Consider the following 25,999-nt stretch of genomic DNA (forward strand, 5'->3'; position numbering starts at 1 on the left):
GTGCTGATTGGCTGACAGCTGTGGTATATCAGACCGTATACCACAAGTATGTTAAAACATGTATTTTTACTGCTCTAATTACATTGGTAACCAGTTTATAATAGCAATAACGCACTTCAGGGGTTTGTGATATATAGCCAACATACCACGGCTAAGGGGGCTGTGTCCAGGCACTCTGCATTGCATTGTGCGTAAGAACAGCCCTTAGCCGTGCTATATTGGCCATATACCACACCCTCTTGGTCCTTATTGCTTAATTATACCATAACGAGAATGATCACTGGCTGCAGGGCAGAGTGGTACATCAACACGGCCACACATGGCCAGAGGAAGGTGTGGAGGGAGATGGGTGACTTTCCCCGATTCAAGGGGAGGTTTCAGAAAACCTACGACCTGAACACAACAGATACAAGCATCCTGATGACCTGGTTAGAGCTGAATGACATAGGCTATTACTTCTGCACTCTGTAGTGCTGCGTCAATGGAAAAGGACAAGCAGTACCATGGCAATGGGACAAGACTCCTCCTCAGCGAGGCTACACACACACATTATGGGTTAATATTTACCTCAGCTATCCCAGGTAACACAACAACATTTTTCACATATTAGGACAAAAAATATCACATTTATTCCATTACTATTGTATTGCTCAAAAATGTATCACGTTATCATACAGATGATGTTGTCCTTCCCTTTGTAGTTAATGTTTTTAAAATTATTTTGATTATTTTGGTTTTTTTAAGGTGCAGAAGAGAATACTTCAGAGATGCAACTTTTATTTTTATGCTTTTCTGGCAGTGAAGCTGTTGGTCATCATAGTGCTTGGAAGCCTCACAATCAGTTCTTAAAGATTTCATTTGGAGGATTTAATAAAGGTTAAATTTAAAAAATGTTAAGTACTTATTCAATTCATTAATGGAAAAAGGCCCAACATATTGTATTAGTTTGTACTTTTAGTATTGCACTGAATCTGCATTTCACAGAACACTTCCATTCAGCATACCACCCTGAATACCACTGCTGGCTTGCTTGTGAAGCTAAGCAGGGTTGGTCCTGGTCAGTTCCTGGATGGGAGACCAGATGCTGCTGGAAGTGGTGTTGGAGGGCCAGTAGGAAGCACTCTTTCCTCTGGTCTAAAAAAATATCCCAATGCCCCAGGGCAGTGATTGGGGACACTGCCCTGTGTAGGGTGCTGTCTTTCGGATGGGATGTTAAACGGGTGTCCTGACTCTCTGAGGTCATTAAAGATCGCATGGCACTTATTGTAAGAGTAGGGGTGTTAACCCCGGTGTCCTGGCTAAATTCCCAATCTGGCCCTCAAAACACCACAGTCACCTAATAATCCCCAGTTTACAATTGGCTCATTCATCCCCCTCCTCTCCCCTGTAACTATTCCCCAGGTCGTTTCTGCAAATGAGAACGTGTTCTCAGTCAATTTACCTGGTAAAATAATGGATAAATATATATATATATTTTTAATCATAGTGTGGGAGGAAATGTGAAGAGTTAGGTTTGGGTGTAGCATGACAAAAGAGCAGTTTTGACTAGTTAGCTGTAAGCCTTGTCCATCATAAGAAGCCACGAATATGAATGAAGGCGTTTCACTTTCAAACGCTTATGCCAGACTGACCATGTGTAGCCTAGTATAAATAGTGATCTTGTAAAAACCCCTAGGTGGTGTTAAAATGCTCCTGTAGCCTAAGAATTGCGGCTTTCAACCCGACATAAAAACCCGAATGTAGGCCACACACAAAACAATAAGGTTCAGTCATATGACTGACTCACAGGAAGAACTTTGGTCGTGAGGTTTAAAGTGGGCAGAGCATAGCAGTCTCACACAACATGGATTCCTGCCTGAACTGGGAAATGTTCTAACTCCTGTGTATTGAAGGATATTCCATTGAAAGTCGGAGCGCAGCGCATCATAAACATAACATTGAAAGGAAGGTAAAACGAAACTTTTTAATTTATTTTTACAACAAACAAATTTAGCGGGCACACCGTTTTCACGAGGAGGGATGTTTGTGTTTTACACTTCGTGTCATTAGTGAGTATACATCATGGACACTCTACAGGAGAACGGGCTACAGCACTCACCTGCACTCGATATTCCCGGTCGTGAAAGTACCGCCAAAGAACACGGAGTACATGGGACTCCCCTTAAAACAAAGGGAAAGCATGGGACAACTAAAATAAGTTCACGAGTCAATAATGTCACGGCGGAGTCTGGGAACCAACAGATAGTATCACTGGTAAACGCACCTGCTCTACCCACGACACCACTCGAATTACCTGGCGTTATGGACGCAGAGGGGAGAGTGGACGAGTCCAGGCTGCGGATGCACATTTTCAAGAATGGTAAGGATGGGATACGATATCCTAAAGATAAATTGATGGGCATGAATCACTGCCAATTCATAATTCAACATATGAATTTATTGAAAATGATTTAATATTCAAACATTATGGGCCAGTAAGCTGGAGCCTATCACAGTTTAAATTAAGTAAAGTTAAATTGTTTCCCAGATATTGCTCTATCAATATCTACAAGTCAAGAGGAAGTCAAGTGATGTTTGCCTGAGGAGCTAGCTGACTGCACTACAGTTCAACCATTCTCCAGAAAGCCATGTAATCAAACCTCACTGAGACCCCTCAAGCAAAGACTTTTAGAAACCGACAATGGTTTGGTTTTACAGTTACCAGTCAAGACGTTGGTGTGATCTGACAGATTATTTTCAGAGGGAGGAAAAATCATGATTCACATGAAATCCATCAGTCATGGTTTGTGGGTATGACATCAACAGTCCACACACAGCTGATCCTGAGGGAAAACAAGAGAGGGGGTGTATGAATGGGTGAATAGCTGGGGACTGTATACTTAATTGCTTCTATCTGCATCAATGCTCCATAAGTAATTTGCAGTCACCGGTACACTCAGGGCCTTCACTCACATGTTTTCAAGCTCAAGGTGAAAATGGACCCTAACATCAGATCTAGGATTATCCAACTACCAATCATAATCTTAACCATTTAGGGATGACAAAATAGCTGACCATGTATCAGTGGTTAGGGGGAACAGCTACAGTATATGACCAAGATGTAGGAATCAGAGTGCATAGTGTTGACTGTAAACACTGACCCCCCCCCCCCCCCCCCCCCCCCCCCCCCCAGGGCTTCGTCATGCTGAAAAGCTCAGAGAGAGTCATGAGTCTTCCATTGCACCCAAGGTAGAGTTCTGTGAGCTAGGTACATGGTACACTGCTACAGAGGCGTTACTACTGTGACTGTGTTTATCAAAAAACTTCATCAGGAACATGGACCCCCCCCTCTTTCATTGATGCACATTCCTTCTCTCCTCTGGTGCGATATCATTAGCTGCATTGACTATGGTGCAAAAACATTATATAATGATCCCTGTCAGCGTTCTAAGGGGGCTAAAGGTCTCCATGCTGGGGATCAAGACTTGTTTTGCACACTAACCATTATAAGCCACTCATTCCTTGAGAAGCCTAGTTTGTTTAGGGATGAATTAGCTAGAAGGAAAGGAAAAAATTAGCCACTTTATCTCCCGAATTGTAGTGTCTTAGACCGCTGCACATCTCAGTGCTAGAGGCATCACTACAAACCCTGGTTCGATTACAGGCTGTATCACAACCGGACGTGTTTGGGAGTCCCATAGGGCGGCGCACAATTGGCCCAGCGTCGTTAGGGTTTGGCCAGTGTATGCCGTCATTGTAAATAATAATTCTTTCTTAACTGACTTGCCTAGCTAAATACATATATATATTTTTAAATCTAGTCAAGAGGCCAATTGATCCAATAGCTTATCTTTTAAATTTTAGTTCTAGTCTAGTCTTCACACTCCTGTAAAATTATGCAAAAGTCCTTGTCTCAACATTACATTATAACCTGAGTCAACTCTGCTGAAAAGCTAGAGACCTACCAGTCCAGAACACCAAGTGGACATGTCTTTGCATCTCTCACCTATCCAGTTGTTTCCCATCAGTGAGGTTGAGGAGCGAGGAAATGGAATACACAGGAGGAAAGAAGCCATTGTAAAGTATCTGGACTCAACCTGTGCTGTATGTGTCTAGGTGGTATGTCCCCTTCGGGGCGCGGCCAGGTGTGGCGTTTCCTGTTTGGGATGTACCCCTGCAGCTCCACCTCTCTGGAGCGCCCCCTACTGCAGGAGCAGCTCAACGTCCGCTACCACTCCATGAAGAGGAAGTGGCAGCAGCTTTTTCCTGCCGCCATTCGACTGCGTATAAATGGCACCGATGGTAGGGCCCGGATGTAGATCAACTTATACGCTCTCTTTCTCTCTCTCTTGCTATCTATTGTTGTTCAGCACCTTATTCTAGACTCATCAACTTTATGCTGGAATCTATGAGCTCAACCAATTTTGTAAATTCTCTGGTTTCCTCCTGTAAAGTTACTTCCTTCACTCACACTCTTCACTCCTGTCTCCCATTCTCTTCCCCCCTCCCTGTGTGTGTTTCTAGCTGAGTTGGTGGCAGCGGTGCGGTACTTCGATGTGAGGCAGGACAGGGTCCAGCTGCAGACTCAGAACCAGAGTGACGAGGTCAAGGAGAGGCTGTCCTTTCTGGAGCTACAGGCCCAGGTAAACCACCAGCCTCAAAGTACACACAGAACACCCTGAAAAGTACATGGTTTAACTGCTTCTCCCTCTTCACATTTGAGTGTAAGAGATCAAAATGACCATACACCTTCCCTATTGACCATTTACCCATTCATAGTTAATATGTTCAGCAGAAGTGCTATGCGTTGAAAATGTACTAAGGTAATTTAGCTTGGGGCTGTTTGAAATGTTGTCAGTTTATATTGCACCAGGATATGGGTGTTAGGCTACAAACTGTGTGTTTTAGTCATGGACATGTCAATATAATCCACTCTGTCATTTTATTACTGAATATTATGTATATTTTTTACAATCTCTTAACAGCTGGTCACACTCTGAGGTTGACATGTCTTGTTACAGACCTTTACAGTCTACAGTATGTTATAGACTGAGGTCTGAGATGATGACATAGTCCATCTGACCACTAATATCTTTGTTTCTCTGACCCCTGAACGCAGGTGTTGTTTGAGCGGGTGACCTTTGATCTGGAGGAGCTCCAAGAGGCCATCCGAATCATCGACAAGGATGTGCCTCGGACAGACAGAGACCTACCCTACTACTCGTGAGTGGCTTTAGTTCATTATCAACTTCAGTCTCTGTACAGAGAGAGAGCGCCAATGAAATTCTCACAGATGAATTCTCAATACTTTGTGGTGATCAAATAGTAAGTCGGTAGCCAGAGTCTACGCCCCTTCGTCGGAGATTGGTCACCAGTAGGGATTCTTCAATGAGAGATGACTCGTCCTCATGCACATTTTCTTTCACTTGAGAAATACTGCACCAAACATTCTAGTCAGATACAAAATTGCACGATTAAGATCTCTTCTGGAAATCCTCAAAATTAATGACAGATTTCTTGAGTTACCTTAAATTAATCCTGACTTTTTTGAGGAAGTGTAATCTGGCTACGGCGTCTCAAAATGGACAAACAGTACTCTTGCCACTTTTTAAAAAAAAAAATCTCGTTTTTCAAGCAGAGGTTTTTTATTGGAGTAAGTGATCACATTAGTTTGGTTTCGGTTAGTTGAGCTCGGCTAGCTGCCAGGCAAACTAAAGCATGCTGATGCCTTTACAGGGAACATTGCTCAATACAGAAACAGGAAGCTTTACAGGATTTCTGTTTAAACTCCTCTGGCAGGCTGTCAGCTACAAACAGTTCAACACTTAAATCAACAGGGCATATTGGAGTAGGGCCTTAAGTGTTCGTTCTGTCAACATGTGTAAGCAGTGTCACACTGACTACCAGTTGGTTTTAGAATAAGAAGGCTGTGTCGTTACAACGTTAGTTTTTTTAGCGTGACATTACAACCCATATAAAGCCAGTAGGCTACATGTAGCTGCTCGTTTTAAGGATCAGTCTTTTTGTGTGAGGTATCGGTCTATTTGATCTTATTTGTTTTAACGAGGGTTGCAAAACTACTGGTAATTTACCAAAGTTATTAGATTTTGTCAAATTAACTGTTAATTACCAAAATTACTTTATCTATGGTAACTTAAAAAAAAAAAAAATCATATAAAATAGTGATCTTTTCTTAATCTTTACATCTGTGTGTCCATATTGTCCATTCGTTTCTAGTGCAGTGTTTCCCAAACTAGGGGTTGCGACTGAAAGAAAAAATAATAATAATTGCGCTTGGTTCATAGAACCGGGGTTCTGTCAGTAACCTCCAGTAGCCTCCTAGATACAGTTGTAATAAACAGAGCAGTTTCTTTTTTCTTCCTACAAATGTGTCTCAACATCTTTTACGGTTTAAGCTACAAAATATTATGACCCCTTCACTGAAAGATAAGGAATGTGTCTTCTGTTTCCCTCAAGCTGCGCAGGACTCATTAGAACAGAGTGGACAAGACCAGGCTCTAAATCAGACTGGGGGGGAAAATAATATCAATTATCTTTTCTACACAGAATACCATAAAAAATTATTGCCTGATGATCTTCTGAACTTCCCAATACCTTTCTGATGCATTTGTCACCTCAAACCGTACTTCCTTTAGATTGAAGTACTGTCAAACTGATTTCTAATAGACTGCCATAGACCCAATTTAAAAAAGTAAACATTGGCCTTTGATTACATCACTGTTTTTACATGGTTGGGTTGCAAAAAAAAAGAAAGTTCTGGAAACCCTGTTCTAGTGGATAGACCATATGGTTCAGGAGAAAATGGCCTACATAATGGAAAAAAGCATATTAAATAGAATGACATTGTTTGCAATTACCTCTTCAACTCTTCCAACTATTTACTTTTTTAACAACTGCCACCAGTTCGGCCCCAAAACATTTACAACAAAGACATATTGACATACCCATAGTAAAATAAATAAAAGCATATAAAAAAAGATAAAGGACATTCCATGCTGAAACCCTCATATTAAATACTAACTGTATTCATAAATTAATGGGTTTTATTAAGGATTATGTTTAACAGCTTTGTCACATTTAAACATCTTATTTTATCTGTTACATGTTATGAAAATTACCTAAAATCCTAGAAAGTGTCCAATATTCTAGTAGTGTACTGGTAAAGTACCGGTAACCTTTTCTCCCTTTGCAATCCTAGTGATTTTGGTTTGTTTGCTTTTACAGGGGTGAAGGCTTGGGCAATCTGTTGGTGTTGAGGGATATTCTCATCACATATGCTGCTTTTCACCCAGGTAATCTTTCTTTCTCCTATTGTCTCTTTCTCTTCTGTCTCTTTCTTTCTTTTCTCTCTCTCTGTTTATCTTTGATCCTGCCTATCTCTGTTTTTAGTGCTGCAAATACTGTATACTGGTCATGAGCCGGTTGTCACCCAACCACTGAAAGGACGTTTCGTTAGAGAGCCCTCTAGTGGAGAAATAATATGTTGGCGGAGTAACATGTCACACAATCCTAACTTGACAAATGTGTGTGTACGTTTTCGTCCCTATCTGCCATGGAAGTAAATGCATAACTTATGAGAAATTTACATACATATTCACATGTTCAGATTATCCCCTTATTCTTAGTAGGAAGCTAAAGTAACTGTATTTATTTACTTTCTTCATGCTGATGTGATGGGGGTCAGAGGTGAGCTATGCCCAGGGGATGAATGACCTTTGTAGCCGATTCCTGGAGGTGCTGGACTCTGAGGTGGACACCTACTGGAGCTTCTCCTACTACATGGAGAAGTTCTCCAAGGACTTCCGCGCTGACGGCCTGCACAGGAAGATAGGTTTGTTATTAGTTTTAATTGTTTTTATTTATTTGTCTGTCTTCTCTGTACATGTGTAATAATATGGTAGACTTGATAATAAGGTAATGTTATTAACATTTTGATTGTTGTCACTCAGAGCTGGAGGCAGCACTGCTGAAGGAGTTAGATCCTCAGCTCCACACCCACCTGATAACAGATAGCATGGAGAGTTTCACCTTCTGTCACAGGTACACAACACACACGCATATACTGCATTTGTATGTGTTTGCAGTACATACTTTTTCCACATACCATGTAGTGTATGTGGACACCTGCTAGTCGAACATCTTATTCTAAAATCATGAGCATTAATATGGAGTTGGTCCCCTCTTTGCTGCTATAACAGCCTCACCTTTTCTGGGAAGGCTTTCGACTAGATGTTGGAACATTGCTGCGGGGCCTTGCTTCCATTCAGCCACATGAACATTAGTGAGGTTGAGCACTGATGTTGGGCGATTAGGCCTGGCTCGCAGTTGGCATTCCAAAGGTGTTCGATGGGGTTGAGGTCAGGGCTCTGTGCAGAACAGTCAAGTTCTTCCACACCGATCTCGACAAACCATTTCTGAATGGACCTCGCTTTGTGCACGGGGGCAAAGTCATGCTGAAACAGGAAAGGGCCTTCTCCAAACTGTTGCCACAAAGTTGGAAGCACAAAATCATCTAGGATGTCATTGTATGCTGGAGTGTTAAGATTTCCCTTCATTGGAACTAAGGGGCCTAGACCATTATGGCTCCTCCACCAAACTTTACAGTTGGCGCTGTGCATTGGACAGGTAGCGTTCTCCTGGCATCCGCCAAACCCAGATTCTTTCGTCAGACTGCCAGATGGTGAAGTGTGATTCATCACTCCAGAGAACACGTTTGCACTGCGCCAAAGTCCAATGGCTGCAAGCTTTACACCACTGCATCCGGCGCATGGAATTGCGCATGGTGATCTTAGACTTGTGCAGCTGCTTGGCCATGGAAACCCATTTCATGAAGCTCCCAAATAAAATGTATTGTGGTGACATTGCTTTCAGAGGCAGATTGGAACTCAGAAGTAAGAGTTGCAACCTGAGGACAGACAATTTTTACGCGCTTCAGCACTCGGCGGTCACGTTCTGTGAGCTTGTGTGGCCTACCACTTCGCGGCTGTGCCGTTGTTTCTGTTAGACGTTTCCACTTCACAATACAGCATTTACAGTTGACCGGGGCAGCTCTAGCAGGGCAGAAATTTGATGAACTGACTTGTTGGAAAGGTGGCATCCTATGACTGTGCCACGTTGAAAGTCCAATGAGCTCTTAAGGGCCATTCTACTGCCAATATTTGTCTATGGAGATTACATGACTGTACTTGATTTTATACACCTGTCAGCAACATGTGTGGCTGAAATGGCAGAATCCACTAATTTGAAGGGGGGTATTTGCATGAAATGTGTATACTTACATTTATGTGTGTCCCCTCTCCCAGATGGCTGCTACTGGGTTTCCAAAGGGAGTTTGAGCACTGTGATGCCCTGCGTCTCTTTGAGATCCTGAGCTGTGACCACCTGGAGCTCATCTCCCAGCAGGTGGACCGCGCCCGCTACCAGGAGAGGATCGCCCGCAGGCAGAGTATAGGTGAGACCGTAGTCACAGTATAGGTGAGACTGTGGTCTCCTGTGGCCATCCTTCCAAGTTCCAGGCTAGTGAGTCAGTGACATGTGTGACAGTACATAAACACTGCAAAGCATGGTTCCAATTACACAATATATTGTCAAGTAGAAATGTTTAGGAGCAACAACGGCTCAGCCACGAAGTGGTAGACCACACAAGCTCACAGAACAGGACCACCGAGTGCTGATTTTGGAATGAGATGTTCAACGAGCAGGTGTCCACATACTTTTGGTCATGTAGTGTATATGTCCATACAATTGGTCATATGAATTTACAGAAGCCCGTTTTGGTCCTTCTGTATTTGCTTATAACAATGGTATGTTGTCCTTCTTGTGATTTGTTTGTGTTGTAACGAATGCTCTGGGATTGTTCCAGAGGATAAACCAGTGTCTGAGGCACAGGCCGTCAACACAGAGTTCACCTTTGAACTCTTCATCTGTGCCACCATATTATTGGACAACAGAGATGCCCTGCTGAGGTGTAGGAACGATGTGCAGCTCATCCAGTTCACCAACAGGTGTGTGTGTGTGTGTATCTGCGTCTGTCCATCCTCAAAAATATTTGCCTTGTCATTACAAAGCAATACAACCAGGCTCATCAGTGTTTCTCTCTGTGCAGTTTGCAGGGAACTCTGGACCTGAACCTCACACTGAAGAAAGCAGAGGAGCATTTCTACAACTACTGTAAGCGCTCTGCTTGGGACTATATGAACGGCCGCTGCAGGACAAGTAAAAACAAGGAGGGACACTTCTTGTTCCAGCTCCGCAGCTTCTTCTCCTGAACCCAGATCAGTCCTTAACTTAACCTCTTGAACATTCAGCTACAACCTGTAGTAACTGTGGGGTGGACTCAAAACAAGGGACCTATTTCCTAAGATGAGTGTGTGCTATTTACATGTCTTGTCCACTAACGTTGAAGCATTCATATTTCTGTGGGATCTACCTTGAGTGAGTGATGCTGCTTACTTACCAACAATTCTATCAATTTGGACTGTCTTTGTTGTTGTATCTGATTATGCTAATTTCTATCTATTTAAAACATATATATTTATTATTTAGAAAGGTGTCAATGAACGGGTAGAAAAGTGTGCAACGCTGAATTGGTTACATACGTTCACCTGGAGTTTGGCCTTCTTGATTTCTATGTTTTTCTTGGTGAGTTTAGAAGAAAGCCCTGTTTACAAAATGATATAATAATTAGGACTATGATGTGGCCAAAAGGTGTTCTCACCCTTGATCTGAGATTCAACTATATAATATGTGATACTACTGGAAGAAAACAAGTCTTGGAACTGCATCAAGACCACTGAAAAATTGCATGTAGAAACAGTTTGCATGTGTTGTGACTCCCTGCTATTGGTAAACATAGAAATATAATTACGGGGATGCCTGTTCTAGTCAGTCTATTTCTAAAGGTATAAAATAGGATGCCAGCTGACCTATGTGTCATAGTGGACCTGTGTGACAGGAGTAGCTGTTCATTGGTTCAGTTCTGAGCCAATACTGTCTGGAATACTAAAATAAATATGCATGTCTGTCACAATCTTGCTTAGTGAAAGTTTGATGTTAGTTTGTTGGTGATTTAAATGTTTTATTCTGATCCAGCTAATTGCCATTGAAGGAGATGTCACTTTCAGGTGTCCAGTGCTTTTAGGCAGATAGGAGTGAACATGTAATTCTGAGTATAATTGGGTTAGGAGCAATTCATTAAAAAATGCTTTACAAACGAAGGCCACCAGTGAGGAGGATTATTTCCAGATGTTTCACTGCTTGACATTTCAGTTCCTCGACCTGCGAGTTAGAGTGAAGAATAGGTTTCCACATGTTGGAGGGACAGGCTTGTCATTGTATGTATGGACTGTTATTATATAAGGGTTAAATGTAATAAACTGTAGGACATTAAAGATGTGTGAATCTTTTCTTCATTTAACCTTTTTAGAATAGCCTTAGTGTGACCTACTTGACTTAAGCCCTTGGTGAATGCTTTCATGGTTAGGGTAGTATTTTCATGGAGCATGCTAGGAAAGGTTCAGACAACTATATATATAAAAAAACATGCTTAATTTATTCCAAAATACTTTAAATTCATTACATCGTGTAATTTACAGTACAAACTAGAATGTGCTTTGCTGCTTGCTGTCCATCTTTTCTAATGAATGTGAATCCACAGGCCGGCTGCTGGTAGGAGATATCTGTAGTCTTCTCACAGTGCTTATCTCACTGAACAGCCCCCAGACCATGTGAATCAAATTTAACATGCCCTGAGAAAACCTCCTTACTCTGAACAGGACAAACTTGTTTCACTTTTTTATTTATTTATATAAAACAGGAATTAGGATAAAGTGTAGAGAGAAAATACAGTAGTCTTTTCTCATTTCTATTTTTATTCACTGAAAAAGGGCATACAGCAACTCCTATACCAGAAAGTTAGTTGGCTAGCACTGAATGGGCACATGCAGGCAGCTACGTGGGCCTAGAACTTTCTCTGGCTGAGTCACCTGATTCCCTGATGGAATCTCAGTGAGCCATGTGCTGTCTGTCTGTCTGTGACTATATACTCTGGAGAGACCTGACACTCGTCCTCTTAGTCTTTCTGTCCAGGAAAAGGAGAGGAGTGCTTCAGTGGAATTGAGCAGCCGGTGTTCTGTGGTTTGTGTGGTAATCTTTGAAGCGTTGCACAACTGACTGAGCAAGGTAACTCCTTTTCTAAGAAGCGTTGCATTCAGCTCTGCTTTTTGACTTGCCAGCTCCTGTCCAACTCAAGGGACATGACCCCACTCTCATAATGACGCTAGCATGCTTTATGTCAACTATTGGCTGTTGGAGGAGTGTTAAGAGCTAGCATAAAGCTTATCTCAAATTGTTTAAGTAGTGTTTTTTAAGTAGCATGAAGCCAAAAGTTCTTGTAAAGCCTGTTTGAATGATTTGTCTATTGCATGACTTTCTGTTTCTGGACACACATGTTGTCCAGTGTCCACTGACGTGCTTGACCAGTGGAAGTTTGACCAGTGCCTGTAATCCCTTTGTGGCCTGCCTTGTCTCACTGTATGTCACAAACACTGTCATAGTTTCACACACCACACCCAATGGTTAAGCTCTGTCCACATGCTTGATGCTTCTGTCAGTTTGAACACTAATCATGCACATATGAAATATGCGCAGCTGATCTAAATATGGGTACAGTGGTATGTATGGTATGCTTAGCACCGATAGTTATTAGATACGTTTTTTTTTTATTTTAAATAGATAAAAAAGGATGCTAACAAGGGTTTGTTCAAATTAAATGAAAATACCAGGAGTAACAGAATTAGATCGTAAGTGATAAGGAATTTACAAGTACCAGTTGTTTGTGTGAGGTGGCTTTGTCTATTTAATCCATCCCGAATATGAGAAATGCTAATTTTATCCTTTCACAAGAATACAGTAAGTGGCTGTATAACATAATTAGGTACAGTATTTACATGCCACTTTTTTTTTTTACGATAAAATATTTGGGCCTCACCACATGATCTGGCCCTGTCTAGCATGTTCACCATTTCAACAATCCCCACTTGTGTCCCCACTGACTTAATGTATTAGTTAATTGTGAGGTAACAGCTTTAAAATATATCATAGTTCCTTCTCCAGCAGTGAGGTTTCTAAGGCCTTTACTGTTATTACAGTCCAGGCCCATAATACCTTCCATATTACACAATAGTGAAGTACAGTAGTAAGTATTTCAACAAGGTAACTATGTACTAGGTACATATGATATTGGCAAAGTCCAGTTTTACTTAACTGCTCATTAATAATCACTTAATTTAATCCAACCCGTGTTCCAACAACAGATCTGTGAGCCATATTAATAGAATGTGTTGGTAGTTTGTGTGATTCAGCTGTTGGAAAAAAGCCACTGTGTTAATACATCACATTGACTTAGCCTGGCTGGTAACAGTTGGGTGTTGTATTGCCAGAATGATCTGTGGAGAGGGGAAAACAGGATGAGGGAGGGGAGGGTGAGGGAGGGTGGCCTGTTGGCATGCTACTGGTGGTACTGCTGCTTTAAGGAGTTGTGGTGTTGGTACCACTCCACTGGTTGGCATGTTGCCAAGACAGCACTTTCTAGAACAGCTGAGCCCCGGGGATCACTTCCAATTTGGGGGCTCACGTGGGACTGCATCTGCTCTCTGTGAATGACAGGGAAGGAACACACACACTGTCAAAGACGTGCACGTGGCACGCATACACACGCAAGCACATACATGAACATGATGACCTTTAACCCCAAAGGCTTTCAACACAAGTTGAAACATTTGACTGTTGTCATCTAACTACCTGTTGCTAACTACTAATAACTGATAATATTCAAAAGAGGTTTTATAACAATATCGCCTTCATGAAAAGTATCTTTCAACATTCTTGTATGATACTGTAGGCCTACATAATTCTCAAATATTTCAAGTAATTCTCCTCTCATTAATGAACTCTAATTCTGGTCTTGTTGTTGCAGGATGTCTAAAGGACCAGCAGTAGGCATTGACCTGGGGACCACATACTCCTGTGTGGGCATCTTTCAGCATGGCAAGGTGGAGATCATCGCCAACGACCAGGGCAACAGAACCACACCCAGCTATGTGGCCTTCACCGACACGGAGAGGCTGATCGGTGACGCCGCCAAGAACCAGGTGGCCATGAACCCCACCAACACTGTGTTCGGTAAGCACATCACCTCACCTTGACACACAGGGGGTAGTTAGATGAAGCCTCTAGTGGACAAAGGGAACCAAATCAAGGTTTTACTTTAAGCTCAGCGCTGTAGCCTCTTGCCTGTTGTTATCAGTAGTCCCCACTTGAGGGCCTAAAAGTACTAGATTTAAATCCATCAGCCTCGCGCCACTCCATTAGGGGGAAATGCAAAACTGACCTTAGACCAGTGTCCACAGACAAATTCATCCTACTCTTGAAAATCAACCCTACTCTGCCATCCCTGTGTCCAAAGATGCCAAGCGTCTAATTGGTCGTAAGTTTGATGATGCCGTGGTACAGTCGGACATGAAGCACTGGCCCTTCACAGTGGTGAGCGATGGTGGCAAGCCCAAGATGGAGGTAGAGTACAAGGGAGAGAGGAAGACCTTTTTCCCTGAGGAGGTGTCCTCCATGGTGCTCACCAAGATGAAGGAGATCTCTGAAGCTTACCTGGGCAAGGTAGGGATTCTGACTAACCAAATTAAAAAACACCTCAATTCCAAATCTACTCTTAGCTCCTACCCACTCCATGCACCCCATGGAGGTTTGAAAAGATTGGATGGGTATACATTATATGTTAATGACTGAAACTGACAGTCTAGTTAGGGATGATACACACTAGATCTAACTAATAGTGTTTTCCCTCTTCAGCCAGTGAACAATGCTGTCATCACAGTCCCTGCCTACTTCAACGACTCCCAGCGCCAAGCAACAAAAGATGCTGGAGTGATCTCTGGACTCAACGTCCTGCGCATCATCAACGAGCCCACTGCTGCAGCCATCGCCTATGGCCTGGACAAGAAGGTACAGAAACCCCAAAACAAAAACAAAAAAAAACACTGGGTTGTACAGTTCACACTAGATCTGCTTGATTAGTCCTTTGAAAGTCCTACTGACTTAATTGCTCTCTCTTATCTTATCAGGTCGGCGGTGAGCGCAACGTCCTGATCTTCGACCTGGGCGGCGGCACCTTTGACGTGTCCATCCTGACCATCGAGGATGGCATCTTTGAGGTCAAGTCCACTGCTGGCGACACTCACTTGGGAGGTGAGGACTTCGACAACCGCATGGTCAACCACTTCATCGGTGAGTTCAAGCGTAAATTCAAGAAGGACATCAGCGGCAACAAGCGGGCGGTGCGGCGTCTGCGCACTGCCTGTGAGCGGGCCAAGCGCACCCTCTCCTCCAGCACCCAAGCCAGCATCGAGATTGACTCCCTCTACGAGGGTGCCGACTTCTACACCTCCATTACCAGGGCTCGCTTTGAGGAGCTTAACGCTGACCTGTTCCGCGGTACCCTGGAACCTGTGGAGAAGTCTATGAGAGATGCCAAAATGGACAAGGCCCAGATACATGACATCGTCCTGGTGGGAGGCTCCACACGTATCCCTAAGATCCAGAAGCTTCTGCAGGACCTATTCAATGGCCGAGACCTCAACAAGAGCATCAACCCTGATGAGGCTGTGGCTTATGGTGCCGGTAGGTATCTCACTGTGTGTTGCAGGAACATGTCACTGTGTCAAATGTATGTGATTTAATGTTTCATCCAACATCTCCTCTCTGTCCTCCACAGCTGTGCAGGCTGCCATCTTAGCGGGTGACAAGTCAGAGAACGTGCAGGACCTGCTGCTGCTGGACGTCACACCCCTGTCCCTGGGTATTGAGACAGCCGGAGGGGTCATGACCGTGCTCATCAAGAGGAACACCACCATCCCCACCAAGCAGACCCAGACCTTCACAACATACTCAGAAAACCAACCCGGAGTGCTCATCCAGGTGAGTCTTTTATCAGCTGTACAAGGCCAACGTTTGTGTAAAGTAGCCAGATCACCTATACTATCGGGTATTAATCCATTCCCACAATTTCTTTCTCAGGTGTATGAGGGGGAGAGAGCCATGACCAAGGACAACAATATCCTCGGCAAGTTTGAGCTCACCGGAATCCCTCCTGCCCCCAGGGGCGTCCCCCAGATCGAGGTGACCTTTGACATTGACGCCAACGGCATCCTCAATGTGTCTGCGGTGGACAAGAGCACCGGCAAGGAGAACAAGATCACCATCACCAATGACAAAGGTATGCACCAATGACAAAGGTATGCCTCCTTAACCTTCAACCTCACGACATGATCAAAGGTCTTATTGATTTCCAACCTTTTCCTCAAAGAAAAGAGTCCCAAAAAGAAAGAGAGACAACAGGAGCGAGTCAGAGATAATGAATATGTCACATATGGGAAATTATATAATGATGTCGGTATCTTGTTATCCCCAGGACGTCTGACCAAGGAGGACATTGAGCGCATGGTGCAAGAGGCTGACCAGTACAGGGCTGAGGACGAGGCTCAGAAGGAGAAGGTCACAGCTAAGAACTCACTGGAGTCCCTGGCCTTCAACATGAAGAGCACCGTGGACGATGAGAAGCTCGCGGAAAAAATCAGCCCGGAGGACAAGAAGACCATCATGGACAAGTGCAACGAAGTTATCTCCTGGCTGGACAGGAACCAGGTAAACCACAGGTGGCTGGTCTAGAGTTCCACCTAGATTGAGTGTTCTTAGTGCAACATTAGTTGGTTAGCACTGGTTTCACAGTAAGTAAATCATATAAGATAGAATATTGTGATCACCCCCTGTGTCTCTTACCCTCTCATAATCTCTCTCTTCATCTCTCCCCTTATCTTCATCTAGACAGCAGAGAAGGATGAGTATGAGCACCAGCAGAAGGAGCTGGAGAAGGTGTGTAACCCCATCATTACCAATCTGTATCAGGGTACGGGAGGCCCACCAGGAGGTATGCCAGGCGGTATGCCAGGCGGTATGCCTGGAGGCGCTGGAGCTGGCTCTTCCTCTGGTCCAACCATCGAGGAGGTGGACTAAAATCCCTCACCTCTACAGGAGAGAATCCACATCCTGTCCATATCTCAGCTCCCAGGCTTCACACATCACCTACTGCAGACTTGACTTGTGTCATCACTTCTTTTATTGAGAACATCCTGTGTAATATTTATATCTACGGCAGACTCCTACAGCTTTGTACTGTTGTGCAGTTCACACAACCTTCACTTTTATCAGATTGAATATATCACAACCAATAAAGCTGGATTCTGATAAGCATTTTTTGTGTTTTTCTTTAACCTCCCACCAAATACCCTCCCTTAGGTTTGAGATGACAAATGCATTTTGTACATTAACAGAGATAAGAGTTAATGTACATTAACAGAGTCACAAAGTGCTTAAAGTCGTATAAACTTGTATGAACATCTGCACTATTGCTCATCAGAAAAGTTCCCTCAAAAGTGACATTCATCTTGTAGCAATCTTATTATGAAGAAGTAGAAAAAGCTATGTATGTGATTATGATGTGTGAAGACAGCACCATGTGCAGATTCAGATGTTGTTCCTGACTGGTTGATAAACTTGTCTCTTTCTCAAAATGTAATGGGATAAGATCCTATTTTCTGGAGGTTTTCTCAGTGGCCTCAACCTCATGGTGGTGGGTCCTCTGTTACAACCCTCAAATGTAGTGACATTTTAAATGTGTCAAAGCATGAACTTGAATAGCAATGTGAACACGTCCTTACTGCTACTTTGTGTAGATGAATAAATCCCAATAGCTTCCTTTCTTAATAAAAAAATTTTTTTGTCACAAAGAGCTCCATAAAACATATGATCTGAATCCATAATGTTAATCAAGTGTTTTGTTTTTGATTGTTTTGCGGTCTTGTTCAGCTGCATAGAAACAGAACGGTCTGACCATGGTTTTCCACCCTGCTCGTGGGATTGCAACACACGGTTACAAGATGTTATTGTTCTGACCATCATCAGAACTCCAATTGGACAGCGTGATAAGAAACCAGAAAAAAAGACATTAAGGACATTTCAGAGGACCAAATTTGGGGTCTGGGCATATTTTCCACTCAGCATAAAGATAAAGAATTATGACTTTCCCTGGAATCATTGTGCAAAGCCTTGTTTGCTAAGGCCTATCCCACATAGAGTACAGTGCACTACATGGCAAACACAAGCATGTATCTGACTGTCCCTGAGGTGTGAGATTTTCCCACCTGTTCCCAGCTCTATCAGACCTTGGGGGAACCTGTGGGTGAGTGGGAGACATGACTGATGGGCCTGCCAGGGTATAAGAGGGAGAGGGACAAAGAGACGTCAAGCACAGTCTACTACACTATGGCCATGCTCTGGATCGTCAGCTGTCTCGCTTTGGTGGCCTCAGCCCTGGGTGAGTGGTGTCATCGTCAATGTCTGATAATATGAACTGATTTGATCTTTTTGATTCTTGATTTATTCACATAGGTAAGTCCTGTTGAGATGAATAGCTAAAAGAAGCCCTGGCCAACAAGGAGGTGAAGTGTTGTATTATACTTTGGTAGTTACTGAAGGCATGTCAGTCCATACTCTGAGGCTAATCAAAACTATGTAGGACTTTGGTCAAAAGTGGTGCATTATATATGAGGATAGGGTGTTGTTTGAGACTGTGTGTTCGTGCCCTAGGTTGCGGAGTGCCTAGCATCCCGCCGCAGGTGAGCGGCTTGAAGATTGTGAACGGACAGAACGCCGTATCTGGCTCCTGGCCCTGGCAAGTCTCCCTTCAGGTATCCCCATTTCCACTCTTTCATTCTATACATTGTTTTTTCACACAACAATGCTGTAATCACTGATAATTCTTGTTAGCCACTTAAGAGTAAATGTATGTTGAAAATGTTGGGAAGTGCTGTCTTCACATTATGGTCAGACCCATACTATCTATCTACTGTCTTCACATTATGGTCAGACCCATACTATCTATCTACTGTCTTCACATTATGGTCAGACCCATACTATCTATCTACTGTCTTCACATTATGGTCAGACCCATACTATCTATCTACTGTCTTCACATTATGGTCAGACCGATACTATATACTGTCTTCCACCTCTCCCTTTCTCCTTCAGGATGCCTCTGGATTCCACTTCTGTGGAGGCTCCCTAATCAGCCAGAACTGGGTTGTCACTGCTGCCCATTGCCGTGTCACGTAAGTGCATTTAATTCCATAGTGCTTTATTAGCACCATGTTCATAAGTACATATTACATTCCTCTTAGTTTCACTCAGATGAGCTGGGTTCATTCATACACACTGTAATCGGTTTTCTCTCTCTCCAGTCCTGGCCGTCACCATGTGATCCTGGGAGAGCACGATCGTCAGTCCAATGCTGAGCCGATCCAGGTCAAAAGCATCTCCAGGGTAAGTCCAGGAGCCTGGGGAGAGATCCACTCACTTAACCACAACATGCCTGCCTGCTTCACAGGTTTTACCAGAGTTCTGAGATTCTGTTCACTTTCAAAGATGAATCACTTCACTATGTGTCTACAACTTTCCTTGATCCCTGTAGGCTATCACCCACCCCTACTACAACAGCCAGAACTTTAACAACGACGTGACCCTGCTGAAGCTGTCCTCCCCCGTCCAGATCACCGCCCGCGTGTCCCCTGTGTGCCTGGCCACCTCTAGCACCTCCTTCCCCTCTGGAACCCGCTGTGTCACCACTGGCTGGGGCAAGACTGGCACCACCTGTGAGTGGCCACACAAGCTACTGAACCATTATTGATACATGATAGATTTACAGTTAATACAAGAGTATGTGCAAATGGATGCTAATGTTTCCACCTCAGCTTTCATTAGAGCACTAAGCTCCTTCCTAACCATGTCCCCTGATCCCTGTCCCCAGCAAGCCCCCGTATCCTCCAGCAGGTGGCCCTTCCTCTGCTGAGCCCTGCTCAGTGCAAGCAGTACTGGGGCCAGAACAGGATCACTGACGCCATGATCTGCGCCGGAGCCTCCGGAGTGTCCTCTTGCCAGGTAACTTACTGTACTCCTGGAGCAAGTTGAGGCTACCTTTCTCCAGTCAGTTTCTGAACATTTCTCTCTAATCACTCTGGTATCATTCCGCCCGGCAATAACCTTTCCCCCAACACACGCACCATCTTAAAGCAGCCAGATACATATTTGTTTAACCAAATTCTCTGGCAATGGCATGACAATGCAAGTCAGATAGGCCACCACTCAGCCCCTATTACAATAATCTCCACCAGTGCCAGTGCTCCTAACCTCTCCTCCATCTCCAGGGTGATTCTGGCGGTCCTCTGGTGTGTCAGAGCAGTGGTGTGTGGTTTCAGGTGGGCATCGTGTCCTGGGGCACCAGCAACTGTAACATCAGTACCCCTGCCGTCTACTCCCGTGTCGCCTACCTGCGTGGCTGGATTGACCAGACCGTCGCTTCCAACTAGTCAGAGTGGACCCCAGCTGCAATAGCAGCCATGTCTCCGCACACAAACTCTTCTTCCTGCAAACAGTGGTCCCATAGATGAGTGTTTGATGTCATACAGGCTTTCCCATCAGCAAGTGACATTTCAACCTGTCTCATGCACAGCCGCTCACTGTGTTGCCACCGTCTTATTGTTTTCAATGTAACTGAAAAAGATGCATTCAATTAAAGTTGTATAAAGAAATTGTTTCTGTTTGAAGTCAAAACAGTGCCGAGAGACCACTCAGGAAAAACATAATCATCAACAAAACAAAACACACACATACAACAAAAACGGAGCATTCATTAATAGTAACCCTTGGAGAGTCTTACTAAAACACATTTGGCACGGTTGTTTATTTATTTATTTAAATGTGTGAACTGTCCTGGGGAAAGTAAAGCTTTTTTTCCCCAAAACCTTTCCCCAGACAGCAAATATGGAAAGAATTAAAAAACATATGTCAAGCAACCAAGCCATACCAGGGTTACATATTTTCCTGGTATTTTATGACTTGTCACATGACGAACCCGGTATTTCATGCCATAACCAGAAGTGCCATTCTAAAATATATAAAGAATATAAATGTCTGGATTTGATTTGAAGACATTTTATGATCCCAAGCCCAAAAAAGCCCAACTGATCGTGCCATTATCTAATACATTGTTTATGATATAGGCTACCGCACATGACACAAAAACATAAAAGCCAATAGATGTATACATGCTCTCTTGGGTAAATAAAGGAAACAAGCTCTAGTAGCCTAATCTTTTTGAGTGTGGACTGTAATAGTATACTGTATTGTATTATAAGGACTGGAATTACAGACCTCATTCAAAACATGAAGCTGGGAGAGAATGTGATGCTGGTGCAGGACATGAGGCCTACAAAGTCACAATTATATTTGGAAATATAATAAATGTGTATAATTTGCAGGCTGACATATACAGTGCCTTGCGAAAGTATTCGGCCCCCTTGAACTTTGCGACCTTTTGCCACATTTCAGGCTTCAAACATGAAGATATAAAACTGTATTTTTTTGTGAAGAATCAACAACAAGTGGGACACAATCATGAAGTGGAACGACATTTATTCGATATTTCAAACTTTTTTAACAAATCAAAAACTGAAAAATTGGGCGTGCAAAATTATTCAGCCCCCTTAAGTTAATACTTTGTAGCGCCACCTTTTGCTGCGATTACAGCTGTAAGTCGCTTGGGGTATGTCTCTATCAGTTTTGCACATCGAGAGACTGACATTTTTTCCCATTCCTCCTTGCAAAACAGCTCGAGCTCAGTCAGGTTGGATGGAGAGCATTTGTGAACAGCAGTTTTCAGTTCTTTCCACAGATTCTCGATTGGATTCAGGTCTGGACTTTGACTTGGCCATTCTACCACCTGGATATGTTTATTTTTGAACCATTCCATTGTAGATTTTGCTTTATGTTTTGGATCATTGTCTTGTTGGAAGACAAATCTCCGTCCCAGTCTCAGGTCTTTTGCAGACTCCATCAGGTTTTCTTCCAGAATGGTCCTGTATTTGGCTCCATCCATCTTCCCATCAATTTTAACCATCTTCCCTGTCCCTACTGAAGAAAAGCAGGCCTAAACCATGATGCTGCCACCACCATGTTTGACAGTGGGGATGGTGTGTTCAGGGTGATGAGCTGTGTTGCTTTTACGCCAAACATAACGTTTTGCATTGTTGCCAAAAAGTTCAATTTTGGTTTCATCTGACCAGAGCACCTTCTTCCACATGTTTGGTGTGTCTCCCAGGTGGCTTGTGGCAAACTTTAAACAACACTTTTTATGGATATCTTTAAGAAATGGCTTTCTTCTTGCCACTCTTCCATAAAGGCCAGATTTGTGCAATATACGACTGATTGTTGTCCTATGGACAGAGTCTCCCACCTCAGCTGTAGATCTCTGCAGTTCATCCAGAGTGATCATGGGCCTCTTGGCTGCATCTCTGATCAGTCTTCTCCTTGTATGAGCTGAAAGTTTAGAGGGACGGCCAGGTCTTGGTAGATTTGCAGTGGTCTGATACTCCTTCCATTTCAATATTATCGCTTGCACAGTGCTCCTTGGGATGTTTAAAGCTTGGGAAATCTTTTTGTATCCAAATCCGGCTTTAAACTTCTTCATAACAGTATCTCGGATCTGCCTGGTGTGTTCCTTGTTCTTCATGATGCTCTCTGCGCTTTTAACGGACCTCTGAGACTATCACAGTGCAGGTGCATTTATACGGAGACTTGATTACACACAGGTGGATTGTATTTATCATCATTAGTCATTTAGGTCAACATTGGATCATTCAGAGATCCTCACTGAACTTCTGGAGAGAGTTTGCTGCACTGAAAGTAAAGGGGCTGAATAATTTTGCACACCCAATTTTTCAGTTTTTGATTTGTTAAAAAAGGTTGAAATATCCAATAAATGTCGTTCCACTTCATGATTGTGTCCCACTTGTTGTTGATTCTTCACAAAAAAATACAGTTTTATATATTTATGTTTGAAGCCTGAAATATGGCAAAAGTTCAAGGGGGCTGAATACTTTCGCAAGGCACTGTATACCTTTCATAATATTTCCCCTAATGTTTTACCATGTGTGTATTAGCCTACCTACTCTTTCTCCATTGTTGCGTCATTCCTTCTTTGCTTTCAACAGTTAAATGAAATACGTTTTGTTGTCCTTATCTTCACCATTGTAATGACATCTTTGAATAATACATATAGGACCAGAATAAGATGCAGATGGCTATCTATTCACTCCATGAAGATTGACCAGTTATGGGTCTGAATAAATAACTGCCAGAGCCTACCATCGCGCACTCTCTTCTTTTAAACTCCATGCAAGTTCTATTGGATGCTGTAGGCCTATTTAACATTCAGCAAAGAAGAGACTGCATCCCTCTTCGATTAGTCTACTGATAGTCTAATCATGCTTAAAAAAATATCCAACAAGCTATTATTTTAGTCTAGCTTTTCCTGGGACTCCAAGAGCTAAGGAGCATTTTTTAAGGAGAGAGGCCAGGTGTGGATTATGCAAGTGACGAAGCCTATAGATCTTTGAGCCTACCTGTTTCAGGTAATAAATTAAAATGCAGTATTAGCCTTATTTAGCTAAGGAATGATGGGTTATGCATAGGCTAAGCTTCTAATTTATATTACCTGAAACAGGTAGGCTCAAAGATCTATAGGCTATAGAGTGAATTCGGAAAGTATTCAGACTCCTTCCCTTTGTCTACATTTTGTTACGTTACAGACTTATTCTAAACTGGATTACATAAAAAATCGTCATCTACACACAATACCCCATAGTGACAAAGTAAAAACAGATTTAGAAATGTTTGCTAATTTATTACAAATTAACAGGAATACCTTATTTAGTATTCAGACTCTTTGCTATTAAACTCAAAATTGAGCTCAGGTGCATCCTGCTTCCATTGATCATCCTTGAGATGTTTCTACAAATTGATTGGAGTCCACCTGTGGTAAATTCAATTGATTGGACATGATTTGGAATGGCAAACGCCTGTCTATATAAGGTCCCACAGTTGACAGTGCATCTCGGAGCAAAAACCAAGTCATGCGGTCGAAGGAATTGTCTGTAGAGCTCCGAGATGGGTTTGGGTTGAGGCACAGATCTGGGGAAGGGTACCAAAACATTTCTGCAGCATTGAAGGTTCTCAAGAACACAGTGGCCTCCATCATTCTTAAATGGAAGAAGTTTTGAACCCAAAGACTCTTCCTAGAGCTGGCCGCCCGGCCAAACTCAGATATCAGGCGAGAAGGGCCTTGGTCAGGGAAGTGACCAAGAACCTGATGGTCCCTCTGACAAAGCTCCAGAGTTCCTCTGTGGAGATGGGAGAACCTTCTAGAAGGACAACCATCTCTGCAGCACTCCACCAATAAGGACTCTATGGTAGAGTGGCCAGACAGAATCCACTCCTCAGTAAAAGGCACGACAGCCTGTTTGGAGTTTGCCAAAAGGCACTTAAAGGACTCTCACACCATGAGAAACAAGATTCTCTGGTCTGATTGAACTTTTTGGACTGAATGCCAAGCGTCATGTCTGGAGGAAACCTGGCACCACCCCTATAGTGAAGCATGGTGGTGGCAGGATCATGCTGCATGGATGTTTTTCACCAGCAGGGACTGGGAGACTAGTCAGGATTGAGGGAAAGATTAACGGGGCAAGGTACAGAGATCCTTGATGAAGTCCTGAGCGCTCTGGAGCAGGTTGTCAGACTGGGGACGAAGGTTCACCTTCCAACAGGACAACAACCCTAAACACACAGCCAAGACAACGCAGGAGTGGCTTCGGGACAAGTCTCTGAATGTCATTGAGTTGCCCAGCCAGAGCTCGGACTTGAACCCGATTGAACATCTCTGGAGTGACCAGAAAAAAGCTGGTGCAGCGATACACCCCACCCAACCTGGCAGAGTTTGAGAGGATCTGCAGAGAAGAATGGGAGAAACTCCCCAAATACAGGTGTGCCAAGCTTTTAGTGTCATACCAAAGAAGACTGGAGACTGTAATCACTGCCAAAGGTGCTTCAGCAAAGTACTGAGTAAAGGGTCTGAATATTTGTGAATTTGAGAGAATTTTTTTTGTGCAAACATAAAAAAAAAAAAATATATATATATATTTTTGCTTTGTCATTATGGAGTAGTGTGTGTAGATGAGGGGGGGGAAACAATTTTATCAATTTTATAATAAGGCTGTAAAATAACAACATGTGGAAAAAGTCAAGGGGTCTGAATACATTCCGAGTGCACTGTACAGCATATATCAATCTTGACCAGGATTAGGCATATCTATTTTTGGATGCAATTTGAATGGAATTGATGGAGCAAGAAAGGCAGTGTTTGCAAACGCACTGACTTAAAGTAACGATATTCAAGTGATAGGCTGTTTTAAAACTCTGCAGCTGCAATTTACAAAATGCATCGCCCCCGAAATCCAGATGGAGAAGTGTAAATTGGACTGCATTCAGACCTTATATTGCTGTAGCATAGGCTATGTTGAGGCAAATGTAGTCCTACCTTTCACAAGAAAAAAAAAGTTACCATGAGATGCATGCATTGTGAACTGCGCTCCATACTGAACAGCGTTGATGATTGATAATGCAGATAGCAGAGTAGGACATGGCTGCAGTGGTGTAAAGTACTTAAGTAAAAAATACTTTAAAGTACTACTTAAGTACTTTTTGGGGGTATCAGTACTTTATTTTGACATTTATTATTTTTGGCAACTTTTACTTCACTACATTCCTTAATAAAATAATGTACTTTTTATTCCATACATTTGCCCTGACACCCAGAAGTACTCATTACATTTTGTCCTGACCTTATCAAGAGAATAGGGATAACCAGGGATACTGCATCTGATCTGGCGGACTCACTAAACACGCATACTTTGTTTGTAAATTATGTCTGAGTGTTGGAGAGCTCCCTGCTTTTCCGACAATAATAAAAAACTATTGTGCTGTC

The 25,999-nt window shown here is 43.0% G+C and overlaps 3 protein-coding genes across 3 annotated transcripts; all 3 read left to right on the forward strand.

The window, feature by feature from the left end:
* The first annotated feature begins 1,673 nt into the window (after positions 1–1,673).
* si:dkey-238d18.4 (GTPase-activating protein GYP7) lies at positions 1,674–11,387 on the forward strand. Its single transcript, XM_036942760.1, has 11 exons — positions 1,674–1,948; positions 2,050–2,359; positions 4,096–4,281; positions 4,504–4,622; positions 5,099–5,202; positions 7,225–7,292; positions 7,685–7,831; positions 7,950–8,040; positions 9,303–9,451; positions 9,863–10,004; positions 10,106–11,387. Exons 2-11 carry the CDS (start codon positions 2,062–2,064, stop codon positions 10,266–10,268), a joined length of 1,467 nt encoding a protein of 488 aa, XP_036798655.1. The 5' UTR covers positions 1,674–1,948; positions 2,050–2,061; the 3' UTR covers positions 10,269–11,387.
* Positions 11,388–12,005: 618 nt separating this feature from the next.
* Positions 12,006–17,319, forward strand: hsc70 (heat shock cognate 70). Its single transcript, XM_021624823.2, has 9 exons — positions 12,006–12,180; positions 13,976–14,181; positions 14,465–14,670; positions 14,863–15,015; positions 15,135–15,690; positions 15,785–15,987; positions 16,087–16,285; positions 16,481–16,713; positions 16,894–17,319. Exons 2-9 carry the CDS (start codon positions 13,977–13,979, stop codon positions 17,080–17,082), a joined length of 1,944 nt encoding a protein of 647 aa, XP_021480498.2. The 5' UTR covers positions 12,006–12,180; position 13,976; the 3' UTR covers positions 17,083–17,319.
* Positions 17,320–18,287: 968 nt separating this feature from the next.
* LOC110538364 (chymotrypsin-like protease CTRL-1) lies at positions 18,288–20,711 on the forward strand. The gene is made up of 7 exons (XM_036942828.1): positions 18,288–18,442; positions 18,715–18,815; positions 19,156–19,235; positions 19,365–19,446; positions 19,595–19,775; positions 19,931–20,061; positions 20,328–20,711. Exons 1-7 carry the CDS (start codon positions 18,328–18,330, stop codon positions 20,487–20,489), a joined length of 852 nt encoding a protein of 283 aa, XP_036798723.1. The 5' UTR covers positions 18,288–18,327; the 3' UTR covers positions 20,490–20,711.
* The last annotated feature ends 5,288 nt before the right edge of the window (positions 20,712–25,999 follow it).

The sequence above is a fragment of the Oncorhynchus mykiss genome, chromosome 2 (genome assembly GCF_013265735.2).
Source record: "Oncorhynchus mykiss isolate Arlee chromosome 2, USDA_OmykA_1.1, whole genome shotgun sequence".
NCBI classification, from domain to species: Eukaryota; Metazoa; Chordata; class Actinopteri; order Salmoniformes; family Salmonidae; genus Oncorhynchus; species Oncorhynchus mykiss.